This window comes from Microtus oregoni, unplaced genomic scaffold (genome assembly GCF_018167655.1).
Source record: "Microtus oregoni isolate MIOR12 unplaced genomic scaffold, Mior012 000128F_ref0000496, whole genome shotgun sequence".
In the NCBI taxonomy this organism is placed as follows: Eukaryota; Metazoa; Chordata; class Mammalia; order Rodentia; family Cricetidae; genus Microtus; species Microtus oregoni.
The window spans coordinates 1,074,496-1,091,530 of NW_024544771.1; the positions used below are offsets into that span (position 1 = coordinate 1,074,496).

Consider the following 17,035-nt stretch of genomic DNA (forward strand, 5'->3'; position numbering starts at 1 on the left):
CTGGCAGAGCTGATCAACTAGATTCAGCCTGTCTTGAACAGGCCAATTAGAGGTTAGTTCAATGTGTCCACATTGGGAAGAGGAACAAAGGGGTTCTATGATGTCCTTGTCCCCAGTCCATCTTTGAGGTTCTGATATGAGGTTTAGGTGTAAATGGAGGAGTATGTCTAGCTAGGTAGTCCTGGTCAAGGTGAGGTCCCATCCATCACTGACCCATCGCCGTCTCCTGAAAGATGGTCAGACACAGACCCGTGACTCCTCTGCCTGGAGAGAAGTTCCTCCTCTGACTGACCTCAAGGCTCCAAACTGCCCTGTCCCCACCTGGGATTTCGGGAGGAAATTCCTTTTCCTTGTGGATTTTTAACACTTCGACATCCAAAGGGAGGGGAGGTACAAGGGTGTATATCTTTCCTTCCCTACGGAAGTCACAACCCTAGACTATGGCCCAAGGAGGGCAGGGAGGTAAATCCCTCTAGTACTTCGGAATGTGTCCCCTTAGCTTTTCCATAGCTTTAAAGATGCCTCTTCTCTGTGGTGTCAAGAGACTAATGTCTCACTGGCAGCACAGACTTGTCTCTCCCTAACCACCAGGGCAAAGAGGGCCTCGGCGGGGCCAGACGGCAAGGGGCGGGGCCAGGGCACCAGACGGCCGTCCTGCGCGTGCGCGTCTCCGAACGGAGGGCGGGGCCTGGCCGCGGGCGCCCGCTGTAAACAGACAACATGGCGGCGGCTGCTCCGGGCGCTCTGGGCGCCCTGAGAGCGGGTCGCGTCCGCCTGGTGGCCGCGTGCTGTGCGCGGCTCGGCCCCGTGGCCTGGGCCGGGGATCCCGCCCCGAGGAGGGGCTACAGCTCTGAGGTGAAGACGGAGGACGAGCTGCGCGTGCGGCACCTGGAGGAGGAGAACCGAGGTGAGCAGCGGGCGAGGCCGCGGAGGTCGGCCCGTTTGCCTCTGCGGCCGGAGGGTACGGTGGCCCTCCGCGTTCAGCGCGCTCGGTGCTGCTGCTCGCGTCTGGGGTCTCTCCAGCTAAGGTCAAGGCCGGGGATTCAGTACTGGGCCAGGGTTGCTTCTTGCTGTGTAATAGCTCCCTGCCACCTTCGGCCTTAGTGCGAGAGTTGTAGGAGCTGCAGCAGGGATGCCTTTTATTATCCGAGAGAACCCTAAATTAGAGTTATCTTTTTCTTTTGCACATTTTATCTCGAAGAGTTAGTTTTGGGGGGACTGTTGCATTCCACTTAGAGAATTTTGGGCACTTTTATTTATTTCCCTTCCTGAGCTCCGTGGAGCAAATAAAAGATATTCATCTTGTCCTTGGGCTCCCTGTTCTGGGAGACAGAGTGTGGGGAGCGATGCAAAGGTAGGATGCAGAGGAATATTGGGGAAGTTCCTTTTAGTTGCAGTGTTAGCCTCGCTACAGGGGTGGAGAAGGTGGGATAGGGTATTGCCCACGATAAAAGAGAGGACCATTCATTGCATCCCTAGTCTATTTACAGAGTGCTGGAATCTGTTAAGTAGAAATGGAAATAAGTTAGTCAGGATGGCTGTCTTTTAAGAAGCCCTTCTGTCTTTTGAAGGTCAGATGATGCTCGCTTCCAGGCTTGTGGAGAACCCTGCAGTGTCTGCAGGGTTTATCTCTCACTGTGTAGCCTGTGATCACAGGGTTGAGCCACCCAGCCCACTCTAAGACATTCTAAGGCACTCTAAGGCAATGGAAACTGACGGTTCTGAAGTGGGTTCCACTGCTCTCCAACCATCGGATGCATCAAGCAGAATGATGAGATGATACGGTCTCTGTGCCTGATGAGTAGGTAGCCTGCGCGAGGTGCTCAGGAATATGGGGAGTCATTTTGCTTCTTGTTCATTCAAGTTGTGTGAGACAATGGAATGGTCAAAATGATGGAGCTATGTATTTGGGAAACCGCCAAAGGCAAGTCTGGTATGGAGTAGCAGGAAGCCCCCAGCTGACAGCTTAGACAGGCCTAGAATCATTAAAGCCATGAATGTCAGTCTTTGGAGTAAGCTTAGGGGTGCTGGTGTTTCAGTTAAGTTGTATGTCCCAGTGGTGTGTTACTTGTGAAGGGGTCTGGAATATGGCTAACTATATGTACCAAATTGAGTGCATGTTCAATGCAAATCCACACAGAACATCTGGGAAGCCTTTAAGTTGGGATGCGATTGGATTGCAGGAGAAGATATAGCACATGGAAGATGATTTGGTAAACAGCAATACTTTCAGTTTGTTTTTAATGTAAATATCTGTAGTTAGGACTCACCGGCCTAAGACTGACCCAACATTCCTTGAGGATTGGCAGAAATGACAGTGCAGGCTTTGCTTTGTTTTTACCGTTGAGCCAACTGTAAGGGAGTGCAAAGGAAAACGTGAGGGCTAGGGTACTGCCGGATGGAGTCTCTGAAAGGTTGGTGAGGGACACCGAGGCAGATTGTTGGTGTTTTAGTTACTAGAGTTTTTGCTATGAACAGACAGACAGCAAACAGCATGGCAGGGACTCAGGAGAGTTTAGGCCCTGGCACCAGAGACACAGCGTTGAGGGGGTTCTGAAGAATGGAATCAGGGCGGATGAGGCAGGAGTGGTGATCTTTCACAGATCTTTGAGGATGGTTGTAATTTCACAGCAGAATCTTGTACCCAGGCTAGGTGATACCCAGGCTTGATGATTCCCAGGCTAGGTAGGGGAAAGGGTGGGGCTCAGACTGTGAATCTCTTTGATATAAACTCACTTCTGCAGGTGAGAAATCCTCGAGTTCTCCATAGGGTGCCTGGTGGTGTCTAGGAGAGGGGAGGGGCTGCTGCAGGTGCTGTGTCCTGAATGTATTCAGCACATTCTCAAGATCTCCCAGTGGGTTTGTCAGAGTGATGAGTCCAGAATTTGTTGCTCTCAGCCTCTGGGACCAGAGAAGCACTCAGTTGTGTAGGGTTTAGGCCAGCGGCAGAGGTCTGCACGTGCAGAACGCTGCGGGCTTGCAGCTGTTGTCAGAGCTGTATTTGTAGTTTGCAATGGGGGGTCCTCTCAGAGAGCCAGGTCTCCCTGGTGGGTTATTTCTTCTTTTGTATTTGTTCATCCTACAGTTTCAGAGTAGCCTAGAGGTCTTGTCTTGGCTTGCAGAGGCCCCTTTTAGTCCAGTCCCCCATCCCGTCCCCGCCATCTTCAGTCACCCTCCTTCCCGCTCACTCTTCATGTTGGTGTGCTGGGGAGCTTCTGCTTGCAGGCCTTCTCCCTTGGGCCTAGTCAGCTCACACCCTGCAGCTGCCCCTGACCTGCTATTCTGCAGCTCTTTCTGCTCGGGCTTCCGCACATGCTTTTGGGAATGGCTTCTCCCTGCCCCTAGGAACTTTCTTTTCTGTAGAGTAGTAAGCTTGGGCTATACTGTGGCCCATTTTAAAGATATCTTTGTAAAACTGTTGGGACAGTTTCTAGCAGATAACAAATGAACAAGTGCACCTTGATGCACCTTCTTGATGCACCTTCTTCATCCTTCACTCTAGATGCATCTGGTGAGAGATTTCTCTGAGCCCTTTCATGACCTTTATTTATGCCAACTTTATCCATGGTAGGCTGGTACATGGCAGAAGTCTGCTAGCATATCTTTCTTCATGTTCTAAAAGATATATTTGCAGCACGAATTCTAGTTGGTCTTAATAAATAAAACTCAGAGTCAGATATTAGAGGGTGAAAGCTGAAGGCTCAGAGAAGCAAAGTGCGAGCACTAGAGAGTTCTTTCCTCTACCAACACTCAGATCAACAAATCCTCAGACTGATTGTTCTCTTTATGAAACCTCAGATTGCATCCGTTTCTATGAATCCTCAGACTGCCTCCGAGCTCCTATTTCCTTCCACCTTTTCTCGCTCTACCCAGCCATATCACTCCGGTCTCCTCCTCCCTAGTGCTGGGATTAAAGGCATGTCATCACCTTTGTGTAAACTCTATTTCTCTTTCAGACAGATTCATTCTGATCTAGCACAGGGTGGCCTTGAACTCACAGAGATCCATCTGTCTCTGTCTTCTGAGTGCCGGGATTAAAGGTGTGTGCCACCACTGCCTGGTCTCTATAGGTTAGCTCTGCACTCTGATCTTTAGGCAACTTTTGTTAGATTACAAACAGAATATCAGTACATATATTTCCATATATTTTATGAATATGTGAATTATCTCAATAATAAAGTTAAAAGAAGTTTGAATTATTGAGGTATGATTGATGGGCTATAATGTTCATTCAATAAGGCATCTTCACAGCTGTGCTCTCTCAACACAATCTAAATTTAGAACATTTTTACTTTTGTTTTTTAAAAAGATTTATGTATATATTGTGTGCATATATGTGCGCGGAATCACAGTGCTCTCTGAAGCCAAAAGAGGCCTTTGGATCCCCAGGCTCTGGAGTAAACAGTAGCTTCAAACTGCCTGATGCAGATGCCGGGAATCAAGCTCAGGGCTGCGACAAGAGCAAGTGCTCTTGACCACCAAACCATCTCTTCAGCTTCAATTTAGATCATTTTTGAAAAATCAAATCAATAAACCCTCTAGATTTTAACAGAACCATCCACTTGCTCCCTCTCTCAGAACCTCTCCCCCCACCCCCCAATTTTTTTTTTCTCCAAGGGTTTGTCTGCACTGACTGGCTCCATTTCTGCTTCTTGTCATGAAGGGATTGTTTCACTACTTTCATTTTCCAGCTACTCATGGCTGATGTGTAGGAATCCTCTGGAGTTCTTTCCAGAGACGTTGTACTGTGTGCTTCTTTTATTTAACCTAATACTTTCTGTGTTTCCCATATATGGCATGTCGTGGCTTTGCTTCATTTCTTTCTCCTGCTACTTTACACTGCTGGGTTTCCTCCTCCCGCTGCTCTGGGCTGCGGAGGACAACATTCTGACTTCGCTGCCTGAGTCCAGTTCAGTTGAGGAAGCTTCTTCCATTCATAAAGTGAATTTTTATCTTGTTGAATTTTGTCAAGTACTTTTTTCTGGAATAATCTTGGCTTTTCTTGCTGTGGTGATGGATCACTTTAAATGCTTTTCAGTAATGACCCACACCTCTACCCTTAAGTAAATCCCATGTGGTTGTGGTTAAGTATGCTTGTATTTTATTTGTATCTATGTTTAGGAGATATACTGGTCTTTAGTTTTCTGTTTCTGTAATCTTTATCTGGTTTGATGCTAACTAACCTTGTGGACTGAGGTAGAACACGGTTCTTTTGTTTCTGTTTTTTACAGAGCCTTTTGAGAATTGTTCAAGTTTCTTTGATAGAGGCTTATTAAATTACTCATCTTTAAAAAATAGTTTTGGGGACTAGGGGGTTGACTTAGGTGTTTAATGTGCTTACTATTCACATGTGAAGACTGGAGTTTGGATTTATAGAGTCCATCCAGACACCAAGCAGGCTTGTTGGCCAGGTGGGCTTCGTGCTGTTGGTATTGTGATCCCAGTGTGAAGACAGAAAGTGGAAATCATAGAGCTGGACTAGACAGAGTGCCTGGCTCTGGGTTCAGTTGAGAGACTGCCTCAAAGTAGAGGACACCTGATGCCAGTCAGCCCAGGGTGCACAAGCACGCACACACTACTCTTGTTGCGTTGAACTTTCTGTGCTGTTTTTTTTTTTCCCCACTGTCGTTAATTCTGTCATTGATTCTGCTGGTTTTCACCTTTCCCTTCCTTTGCAATTACTTTGCTGTCCTAGTTCCATTTTCTTTTCTTTCGTTTTTAAAATTTTATTTAATTAAAAAAATTATGTGCATTAGTGTTTTGTCTGTGTGAGGGTGTTGGATCCCCTGAAACTTTAGTTACAGACAGCTGTGAGAGGCTATGTGAGTGGCAGAATCGAACCTGGAAGAGCGGCCAGTGCTCTCAGCCACTGAGCCATCTCATCTCTCCAACCCCCACTTTCTTGTCTTTTAACATAGCTTTGCAGAATAGTCCACACTGGCCTAGAATTGTGATCTTGCCTCAGCCTCCCGAGTGCTGGGATTACAGGAGTGCACTATGTGGGTTAAAGTGTTTTCACCCCCAGTGTGGTTTCTTACTGATGTTTCCTTGAGTTTGAGAAGAGCATAAACTCCACTGTGACTGGGTAAAGCTTCTGCATTCTGTGAGTGGCTTTTGCAGTCAGTGAGCAGAGCTGCAGCGGGGCCTATCTGCTGGTTGAGGAGAGTTACAGTCTGCAGTTGTATGGGGCGTGGGGCGTGGGGCGTGGTTTATCTCTTCTCCCCAAAGTTGGTTCTTCTACAGCTGCAAGCGCATGAAGGATGATGCTGTCTTAGAGGAGCAGGACCCTTGAATTAGAGCATGCCCCTTTCTTTTGGAAGTTTATACCTTGCTCTGAAATCAGCTCTCTGAAATTGATATACCTGCTCCAGCTTTCTTAGATTAGTGCCAGCATGATTTACCTTAAAATCAACAGCATGTGTCTTTAGAACCAGCCGCCAAGTCTTGCTTATTATTCACTCTGACAATTTTGTTTGCTGAATTCATGCAGGGCAAGCGTTCTCCCAGCTGAGCTATTTCTCCAAACTCTGATGATCTCTTCAGGTCTTTCAAGCCTAAGGTTACTATTGAATGATTGTGCTTTCTGTGGTCTTCTTCACTAGTTTCTTCACCCTGATGGTCTTGTGTATTTAGGTGTGTGTGTGTCTTTTTTTGCCTCAAATGAAACACAAACGAATTAACTCTAACAGTACATAAAAAGAGCTATTTATACAACCACATGGGGTTTACTCTGGGGGATGCAGGTGTGGGTCATTATTGAAAAGCATTTCAAGTGATTCAGTGCACCAGCAAGCTAAGCAATTACCCCAACACACTCAGACAAAACATTTGACAATTCATACTGTAGAAACTGAAGGATGCTTCTGCTACCTATGAAGGACAAAACCTGGGCAACCCAAGCATCAGATTGAAAGAATGGGGGCGGAGAAAGTCGTCAGTCCTTGAGATGCACCCGTTTGGTCTTCTGCATTTAGGTGTGTGTGTGCCTCCTTTGCTTTTCCCGTGAGTGCTTAGCCAGACTTGCATGTTTACCTCTGCCCCACTGACTTACACTGGTGTGTTCAAAGGAAATCCCCAGGAGGCAGGCCCTCTGCCCACCCAGACTACTGTTTTCCTGTGTGGTAGCTTGACTCTTTCCTTCTTAACCCAGCGTTAGTGCCACTCACACAGGAGGCAGGCCCTCTGCCCACCCTGACTACGGTTGCCTGTGTGATGGCTTGGCTCCTTCCTCCTCAGCCCTGTTCATTTTTTAGTATTTTCTTGGTTTTTGATGCATTGTTACTTTTCAGGTGGATTTAGCACCATTCTGTTCAGAATCAGTGTTGTGTTATAGATGTGAAGGAACTGTTTACAACTCTGGCTTACTGTGTGAGGACATGTTTAATTTGTTTAATTCTATTTTCCTGGCGTTCAGAGTTGTAGGGAGTGTCTGCCAGTAGGATCTGCCCAGATCTTGCTAAGAGTGTCACTTGGTCATCCTTCCAGCCTCTCCTTTCTGGCTGTTTCTAAAAATGTGATGTCTTCCCCCAAACAGCTTTAAGAGCACCTCCTCTCCATTCCCTTACTAGGTTATTTTTTATGGCTGTGTTGATTCAGTCTTTTAAAGGATGCTTTTTATGGTAGTAGTGTTTTTCGTGTTTGGGTTTTGATTTTAATTGTTTTTCTTTTAATGGTTTGTTAAGTTTTTTCTAAGTTGCCTGTTATAAAAGTTGGTACAGAGCTGGAGAGATAGATGGCTCAGGGATCAAGAGCCCTTGCTGCTCTTGCAAGGAACAGGTTCTATTCCCAGCACCCACATGGTGGCTCACAACCTTCTATAGCTCCAGTTTCAGGGGACCTGATGTCCTTTATATAGCATCCATGACACCAGGCGCACATGTGCACAAGCATACATGCAGGCAAAACACCCACACACCTAAAGTAAATGAAGACAAATTTCTAATAGTTGCCTTTCTCATGCACATCTCACGGTGTTGTTCAGAAGCACAGGACCTTGTGTGGTGGATATTGGGTTGTGACTCCCTTTGGAGCATTTTCTGGACTGTTGATTTATTGTGGGTGTCAAACAGGTACTGTCAGTATTTTTCAGTGGTTGATAAATATATATTTTTTTAGTAATAATGATTAAGTTTAAGTTGGAAATTTTTTAAGTAAAAATATACATCTTCATGGTGAAAGAGAAAAAGCATTATCGAAGGATGCCACATTTTCAGGCACTTTCTTCAAAATGTCTTTAAACCTGTCTTGAGTTCTCGCTGTGCCTCACAGCCTTTCTGGTTATGTTTTCTACATTATTTTTGCTCTTATTTTTGAGACAAAATGGATCATCAAGCCCCCTTTTGTTTTACAACAAAAGAAGTTCAACCCTGTCTTTAAAAAAAATATCAATGTAGGGGACTGGGGCATAGCTCAACTGGTAGAGTGTTCTCCTGGCATGCAGGAAGCCCTGGGTTCAGTTCCCATTAATGCATAAGAAAGGAGTGGTGATGTATCTGTTACCCCCTCTACTACATAATGAGTTCAAGGCCAGCCTGAGCTACGTGAGGTCCAAGTTTAGTTATGGAGAGCTGTGTAGTTAGCTAATTCTGTCACCATGAGCTTCATGGTATATGGTAAACCTGAAGAAAACAGGCTGCCTTCAGTTTGCTGATGGTGTAGTTTACTGATGTTGTAGTTGTTTACTGATAGTGTAGTTTATTTACTGATGGTGTCGTTGTTTACTGATGTTGTCGTTGTTTACTGATGGTGTAGTTTATTTACTGATGGTGTAGTTTAGTTGACCATGTTGGAGCACTAGTTGTTGTAGAAGGCCGCTTATTTATTTCCTGGCTGCCCAGACTCTGAAATAACCACACAGAAACTATATTATTTAAAACACTGATTGCCTATTAGCTCTAACTTCTTATTGACTAGCTTTTACATCTTAATTTAATCCATTTTCATTATTTTATATTTTACCATGAGGATCGTGGCCTACCTGCAAGGTTCCAACATGTCTGTCTCTAGTGGCGTCTCCATGACTTCTCTCTGACTCCACCTCTTTTCTCCCAGCATTCAGCTTAGTTTTCCCCACCTAACTAAGCTCTACCTTGCTATAGGGCAAGCCAGATTCTTTATTCATTAATGGCAATCACAGCATACAGAGGTGAATCCCACATCAGTGGAGGAAGCTGTTCACTTCATGGAGGATGGTGAGTAGAGGGAGGGAGGAGAGATAAGAAGGGACCAGGGCAAGATACAGTTCCCAAAGACACCACACTTAGTGATCCATTTCCTCCAGCCAGGCCCACCTCCTGCCTTTTGCTCTTTCCTAAAACACCATCACATTAAGACTCCATCAAGGGATTATTCAATCTTTCATTAGGTTGCAGCTGGTAGGGGTCGTAGTCACCCCTAGAGGTGTACTTTACTAGTTCAAGGCGTGTCTCAGTCCAATCAAGCCTTCTCCCCAAAGATTTCCACTTTCCTTCCTGCGCATCCAGCTTCTGGCTGGTCTCAGCATTGTCTTGGAGGAGCCACTCCTTGGCTTTCTTTTGCTCCAGGCCATGTCAGTCTGGTCAGAGTCGCTGAGCACCATTCATGTTGATGTGTATTTAGTGGGACAGCTGAGTACTATAACGTGTACTCAGTACATCTGGCTTGATCACTTATCTTCGCATGGAAACTGAAGTTTGAATGTATGTAGTGCAGTCATTTAGGTGTGGAGCTAGATAACTACCTACTTGCTAAAGGCACATACTTAACCTCTCCTAGATAATGGGACAGAATGGTGGCTACCTGTTGGGTTGCCACGGGATTAGTGAGCTAGTATTCCAATGCTGTAGGCCCTGGATTGCAGCTCTCAGTCAGTGCAGGGGTAGCCTCTGAACCCTCTCATGACCTCAGTCCCCTGCGAGCTTTTTTCTTCCCTGAGGGTGTTTGGATGTATGTAGTTTGCTGTGGTTTAAATCAGGAATGGATAAGGCCCATGCTGAGAGCTGGAGAAGGCTTTTCTGACCCACAGTGAAAGTTTGTGCTTAGAGAAGATCGAGTGCAGGTTGTACAGAACTTCAGGTCTGCAGTTCCGGCCGTTGAATTCAGACGTGTTGTAGTAAATGAAGGATTTTGCACAAGTGGTGAATTCTGTGCATGGAACTGGGTTCAGAAAGTTAGTCTGACAGCTGCAGCTGGGCTGGAGAGCCTGGGTTCAGATGAAAGTGTGATAAAACCAGGAATGAGCAGGGGGAGCTTGGGTTTTAGAGGAGAGATAAAATAAACTCTATTTTATTTGGGCTGAGTCCGAATTGCTTGTAGGTGTGAATGGAAGTGTTGCTGGGTTAAGGGTGCAGGGCAGAGGTCAGGAGGAAGCCTGGCATAGAAGTACTGAGACTGTTAAGCAGCAAGGAGCAGTGAGCTGCCAGCGACTGGAGCAGCCACAGAAAGCAGGTCAGAGGCCTGCATGCAGCAAGGCTGTGACTTGTGTATGCCACTTACTGGACGGTGATGAATGAAGCTGTGATTGCCATTTTCTACTGTGTGGCCTCCCGTGAAATTGCAGATTCCTATCGTGCCGCTTTCAAAGAGAAGAGTTGAAGGGCCCATGACGCTGAAAATCTCCTCTTAAAGTAAACTGAGAATAGTCAGCACCGATTGATTTGGCATGTTTTTAGCTGCCATATTAAGAAAAAAGACTTGCTTTGAGAAGGAAGCTGTAGCTGTAGAAATAAAGGCCCAGCTTTGCAAGAAACCTTGGTTAAGATGACAGATTGGTCGCGTGCCAGGTTAGTCAGCTTTACGCTGCAGGCTGTTCTCTGAGCGCCTCACTAACCTTAGTGTGTGTTCTTTTCTTCCCTCCTTAACTAGGGATTGTGGTGCTTGGAATAAACAGAGCTTATGGGAAAAATTCACTCAGTAAAAATCTTCTCAAAATGGTGAGTGTGAGATTAAGCTGTTTGTTTCTAATACTGAGATACACTGTTGACATGATTTTGAAAGTGATTTCTTTTTCCCTTTTTCTTCTTTCTCTTCCCTACTTTGGTTTAGTTTTCAAAAGCTGTGGATGCATTAAAATCAGATAAGAAAGTTCGGACCATTATAATCAGGAGTGAAGTCCCTGGGATATTCTGTGCTGGTAGGTAAAATAATCTTTTGTTGTTGTTGTTTTAGGATTTATTTTCTTTATGTACATGTGTGGATCCATATGCCATGTGTGGGCACTTGTGGAGGCTAGGAGAGAAAGCTGGATCCCTTGGGACTGGAGCTACAGGTCAGAAGCTAAACTCCCTTGAAAGAGCAGTCTGAGAACTGAAATACTGAGCCATCTTTCCAGCCTCCTGGAAGGCAGTCTTACTGTCAGACTGTGGGCTGGTCACATACTTGCTCTGCAGTGGTCCAATCTCCCTTAAGATGTTCTGTGGTTTGAACTATTACCAAAGATTCCACTTTGTCTCCTTTTTACAGTTTCCTAAGAAAAGAATATTCTTAGTCTGTTAACATGGGAAAGACACTTTTGCAACATGTGGATTGTTTTAGAAGTTGAAAAAAAATGCTTGGAGCCATTAAGATGATTATTTGTGGCAAATGAGCAATCCTTGTGAAAAGTGGGAGAAACCAGGTCTCAGGTCACAGCATTCTGCTTTGTGCATCTGATTGCTCAGAAGCACTCGAATGGCAACATTTGCCTCATTGAGGATTCTTAGGTGCAGGCCTAACCTCCGAAGGTTGGTGTGGACAGTGTCTCTCATCTCCGTGAGTGTGCCCATAGGTCACAGTGTTTGCACACTAGCGGCACAGTTGTACTTTTTGTTAGGGCCATGTTTCCCCAGAATTAAAGGTTGTTATCTTGCAGTTTACTTTGTTAGAACTTCTGAGCCGTGGTGCGGAATGAGTGTTTCCCCTAGTAAACAACCTAGGCAATCATGACCCATAAGCTGGTGATAGAACTAGTGTTTTCAGTGAAATGTGAACGGGGTAATTCCCCTAATCATTCAAGGGAACCACCTATAGTGTTTCATTCACTGCACAAGTTTTTATTTAGTAAGAATTAACTGCAGTGCCTGCCTGGGCCAGCTCCGAAAATGTGGGATGATTTACCGTTCTTTTGGAGACCTAGTGACTGTGGCTCATACCCTTCAGGGTGCTCGTCTTTACAAGCCTGGCTTCACCCCAAACTGCTGTGGAATTTTATGGGATTTGGGCACATCCAGTGCAGATGAGTTATATTCTGGCTTTAGTAAGGTTTTACTGCTTCCTTAAAATGGAGCATACCTAAAAAGGTAACATTTCACTGTGTAATTCAGGAAGGTGGTTACCGCCCTTCGTGTGGGAATGGTGTTCTCAGACTTCTGTTCTGTCTGCCTGGGAAGGCAGCTGTAATGACTGGTTCTGGGGTCTTTCCTCATGGTTTTCTCCTCTCCCAGAATTCTAGTCTCTGTGGATGCTGACTGTTCTCATAGACAACTGCGTAGTGTTTACATGTAGGTCCCTCCCATCTTTCCATGTACTTTAATGATCTATGGATCACTCGCAATGCCTGCTAACAGTGTAATAGCTGTGAAAATAGTGGCAACATGTCAGTCGTTTAGGGATTGTATACAATAAATTCAGGGGACATTTTCCTCACAAATATTTCTGTCTTCTTGCTTAGTTAAATTGAGGCTATGGAATTGGTAGATACAGGCGACTTTTAGTGTGCAGGCCTTGTCTGATTCCCAGGAACTTAGACCAAGGGCATTAGGATTCTTAATCTGTGACTTTCAGGGCTCTCAGGGATTGGCTGTGAGGCCTGCGGTGGCTATGGGGCAGCTGGTTGGGAGTGTGGAGTGCTCTAGGGTTTTTTAAGATTCAGTGTCATGAATTCTAGACCGGAGATGGTGGCATTCCAAAGGCAGAGCACTTTGGGTGAGTGTGCCAGCCCCTGGGACTGTCTACTGGTCCTGACAGGCCCCCTGATAGTCTCACGATGATTACTGTAGCCAATCCTTGGCTTCCTCTTGTCCTGCATCTCTGTGAGTGATGCTGTCTGGATGAGATTTTGGTGTTTTGGTACAGTCTGCTGTTTTCCATTGCAGGCTATGCAAATACAGAACCATGCGCTCTTTGTCATGTTGAGTCAGCCTGATTACTTTATCCGAAGTTAATCTGGTATCTGTTTTATGTATGTTAAACTTTTTGCACAGTCAGGGTATTTGTTCATATTTTAATTCATAAGTGGTTTTTATTTAGTTTTGGCTTTTGTTTCTTCCTTCTGTATTCTGTTAGATACTCTGTATTTGTACTATAGACAATGTTGGGCAGTTTGTTTATTGTCCTAATCCACAGCATTTCTCCAGAGAGTGCCCTTTTCATAAATGTATTTGAGATAGTCCAGAAGCTCTGTTGTGTTTGTTTGTGTGAAATGAAATTCAAGGTCACAAAAGGAACCTATTTAAGACAATATATTGGCCAATATAATTGTAAAGTCTTAATTTTGTTAGTTATCCAACATGCACCTTGTATCCCACTGAAGCCTTCGTTATCTATTCTGGAGTACTAGAAGCAACAGAACCTGGGAGCTCTGGCCCCCCTGCATGCCCCTTGAAAGCTTTGCATGGCCCCACCCTGGGGGGGGCATCTACCCATGCTCCCCATCTACCCATGCTCTGTGGTGCCTTGTTCATTTCTGAAGACTTAGGGCTTCAGGTTTCTGGAACACAGCAAACTGCCTTTGAAATCCTGTTTTGTAGTTTCAGGACAATTTGAAATGGGCCTCAGCATGTATCTGCCCCAGCTCACCCCTCGGACTGCATTCATTGACAGTGTGTTTTTAGGAGCTGTTGGCTTGTGTGTCAGACCATGCTCCTGTTTACTGACAGTATTTCTAGCTGTAGACATTTGTTTATTTTTCCTTCCTTTTCTGAAATGTGGTGAAAACTAGTAGTTATTACATGTATTGTGCAAAGGATTCCTACATAGTGTTAGTGCTTGGACTGGGTGCTCTTGACTTCCCATTTAAATCTCTTCTGTAGAATTGAAGCTGTATTTTACTTGCATTTCAAATCAAAATTTCAAAAGCAGATTCTAGTTAAAAAAATATGAAAAAGTGTACAAAATCTTGCTGCCCCACCGTGCATTCCATTCCTCCAATAGACATTCTGCCACCTTCACTTCTTCTGTTGTATTACTTTACTAACTCACACAAATGTCCAAGTGTATCAGCGTGCCAATTAGGATATTAAGCAGGTGCTTGGGGTGAAGCTGTGTCAGATGTGGGATGCTAGCGGAGAGGGCATGCAGATGTGCCCAGTGTTACTCCAGCTGTGTGGACTATTTACGAGGCTGACCTTGGATGGGGAAAATACTTTATCTTGAATCTTACTGAAAATGCAGTTTCATTTCATGGTAGTAAGCATACCTTTGAAGTAAGTTACCCTAAATAAAATACAGAGTATATTGGTGTATTTCTCTGTTTTGACAACTGAAATTGTGATGGTAACTGAGTTCCTGAATTATTGCTAAAACTGTTGAATTGAAGGAAAAGAAAAAGTAGGGACTGAAACAAGGCTTCAGGGAAAGCCAGATTAGCTGTGAGGTGAAGGGCCGGGCCGAGAGTGCTGCTTGGTGAGTTCTGTGACACCCTGTGCTGCCCTTGGAACTCAGGACTTACTCCTCCCGTGCTCGATCGGGGTGTGGAACCCCAGCACCTTGACTTCTAACCTGAGACCTCAAGGAAACAAAACACCCATCCCTAAGTTCTCTGGAGTCAGCGTGCTTACCGTTTCCGTGGCTCAGTGTGTGCTTCCTTGTAGCTAGGCATGCTCATGAACATCACAGGGAGAAGTGTGTGCGCATGTACACGCATGTGTGGTGCATGTGTATGATCTGCCCAGCGTGGCCCTGCCTCCTGTGCTTTATAGGAATTGTGTATTTGATTTTAAAGTTCATCTCCTTCCTCCCTTACACATGCATCCATGCTCTAAATTATTCCTAGATGTTTAAGATCTGTTCAGTTTTTAGCAATATCACCTTAGATGAAATTATGGAAAATTCCTTTAGCCAGGCTGCACAGCACATAGAAGCTTCCAGAAGCTGGTCCCTGTGGTCAGCTGTTTGTCTTTGTGCCTCTGTTGTAACACCAAGTAGTAAATACCCAGAGCTGTTTTTACCGTAATGTTTAAAATGAGAACTCAGTCAGCTTCACCTTTGCCCCTTGCAGTTTCTCAACAGAAGATAGTTCTTGGTAGCGAGTCCTCTGTGCAGGAGTCTAAATTGAGTGTTTCACTGAATGATACCCGGTGTGGGTATTTTCCCCCAAAAGTCAAGGTCGTTTTGCTTCTGCTTTTGAATTCTAGTAAATTGTGTTATGACTCCTCACTAAAACTGTCAGCATGCGTTGTTAAATGCTGTGTGTTCAGATTCATGACGGGAATAGCATGTGGGAGTCTCTGACTAATGAAGAAATCTATTTAAACGTTGCTTCAGGCTTAGGCTGTTGCATGGTGTGTCACATAGTCAGGTCTGGAGGAGTCAAGGGGCAGAGGGTTATTTTTGCTGTTTTTTGTTGCGTGCAATTTTTTAGACAAGACATTGTTAAATATTTCAGTGAGGCTATATATTACTTGTAATGACACCACTTTTCAGTGTATCATTGATGTTTTAACATGTTTAGGCCATGAGGATACTCGTGGTGTACTAAGTGTGCTTATTTGCATAGCTCCATCTGCCTACAGTGACCCCCCTTAAAAGCCTTTGTCTCCTCAGACAAAGGTGTTTGGAACATTGCAGGGGAGATTGTAGGTCATTTGTGTCTGGCGTGTTTGCCTGTGTATGTTTCAGTGATAGAGATTTTCCCAGTGAGCATTGCTTCCTGAGCTGCTGGTTTTCTGCTCAGCACATAATAGTTGCCTGAGATTTTTACTTTTTAGTTCTCTGTGGACCACATTTGCATCACTAATGAAACAACTGAGATGGTGAATGGTGAAAGAGGAAAGGCTCATTCTGGCTCAGAGTGTTGGAGGTTTCAGTTCCATGCTGGGGGAGCCTTGGTTGGGCCTGAGGCGCCTCAGTGCATCATGGCTGGGATGACATGGAACATCTTGGAGGGCCATTCACATTTAAACTACAGTGGTTTCTGGGACATTCACAGACAAGTCTTTGTTGGTGTCTGCTTTTATTCTGTTGGGTAAGTACTCAGGAGTGGAGTTACCAGTTCTTATGTAACTGCCAACCGTGTACAAGGTTCTGAGTTAGATGATTAGGTGCCAGGACACAAATAAAACAGGATCCCCAAACTGAAAGGCTCGTGTGTGTGTGTTTGTGTGTGTAAGAGACAGAGTGTGTCTGAGGGCACATTCAGTACACCATGAGTATCCTGCCCTGGGTCCTGTTCTGCACTCTGCCCTCTATGTTGCATTATAGTCTTAGTCTGCATATTTCTAGTGAGTCTGAGCCTCTTGTCTTCTGCCTGTTTGTCACAGGTTTGGTTTTTGGTACAGTGCCAATTCAGATATTTTCTGTTTGCCCCTCCCTTCTCCGTCACCACTTCCTCCTCTTTCTCATTCATCATCTCCTTCTGCCTTGCCTCTCCCTACCTCCTCTCCTCCTCTTCCTCATTCATCTTTATAGGTGTAGGCTCCCTGTGTAGTTCAGGCTAGCCTTGAACTCATGATTCTCCTGCCTCAGCTTCCCTAGTGTTTGGATTGTAGGCATGTGCCACCATCATTGGCTTTCATATTATTTATTATATAATACCTTCTTACTGAGTTAAGTTCCTTTTTTATATTTGAAACAACTGTCTGTTTTTATCTAGTGTGCTTTGCTAGTATTTTCCCCACTCTGTGGCTTGCCTTTTCTTTTTCTTCACAGTTTGTTTCTGGCTGAAGGCTTACATCTAGCATGGTTTTCTCATTTGGACCTTTCTGGTGGCTGCTCCAAAGTTATAGTCCCTCCCTCCTGATTCCTAGTGCTCTCCCTCTGGACCTAGGATGATTCTGAGTTAGGTTTGTGTGCATATAGTGAAGTAGGGGTTGAAGTGTTAGGGTACAGTAAAATTGTAGGTGGTTTTGCTTTGGTCCTCAGC

The 17,035-nt window shown here is 45.0% G+C and overlaps 1 protein-coding gene across 4 annotated transcripts in view; it reads left to right on the top strand.

Annotated features, from left to right (window-relative positions):
- The first annotated feature begins 687 nt into the window (after positions 1-687).
- Positions 688-17,035, top strand: part of LOC121444487 (methylglutaconyl-CoA hydratase, mitochondrial) — a 95,733-nt gene continuing 79,385 nt past the window's right edge. For 3 of the 4 annotated variants that reach the window (XM_041646295.1, XM_041646296.1, XM_041646294.1), the window contains exons 1-3: positions 688-907; positions 10,843-10,910; positions 11,023-11,110. In XM_041646295.1, coding sequence (XP_041502229.1) covers positions 721-907; positions 10,843-10,910; positions 11,023-11,110 — 343 coding nt within the window. In that variant the 5' untranslated portion in view covers positions 688-720. The remainder of the gene's footprint in view (positions 908-10,842; positions 10,911-11,022; positions 11,111-17,035) is intronic. The other variant, XM_041646297.1, reaches the window with a different exon arrangement.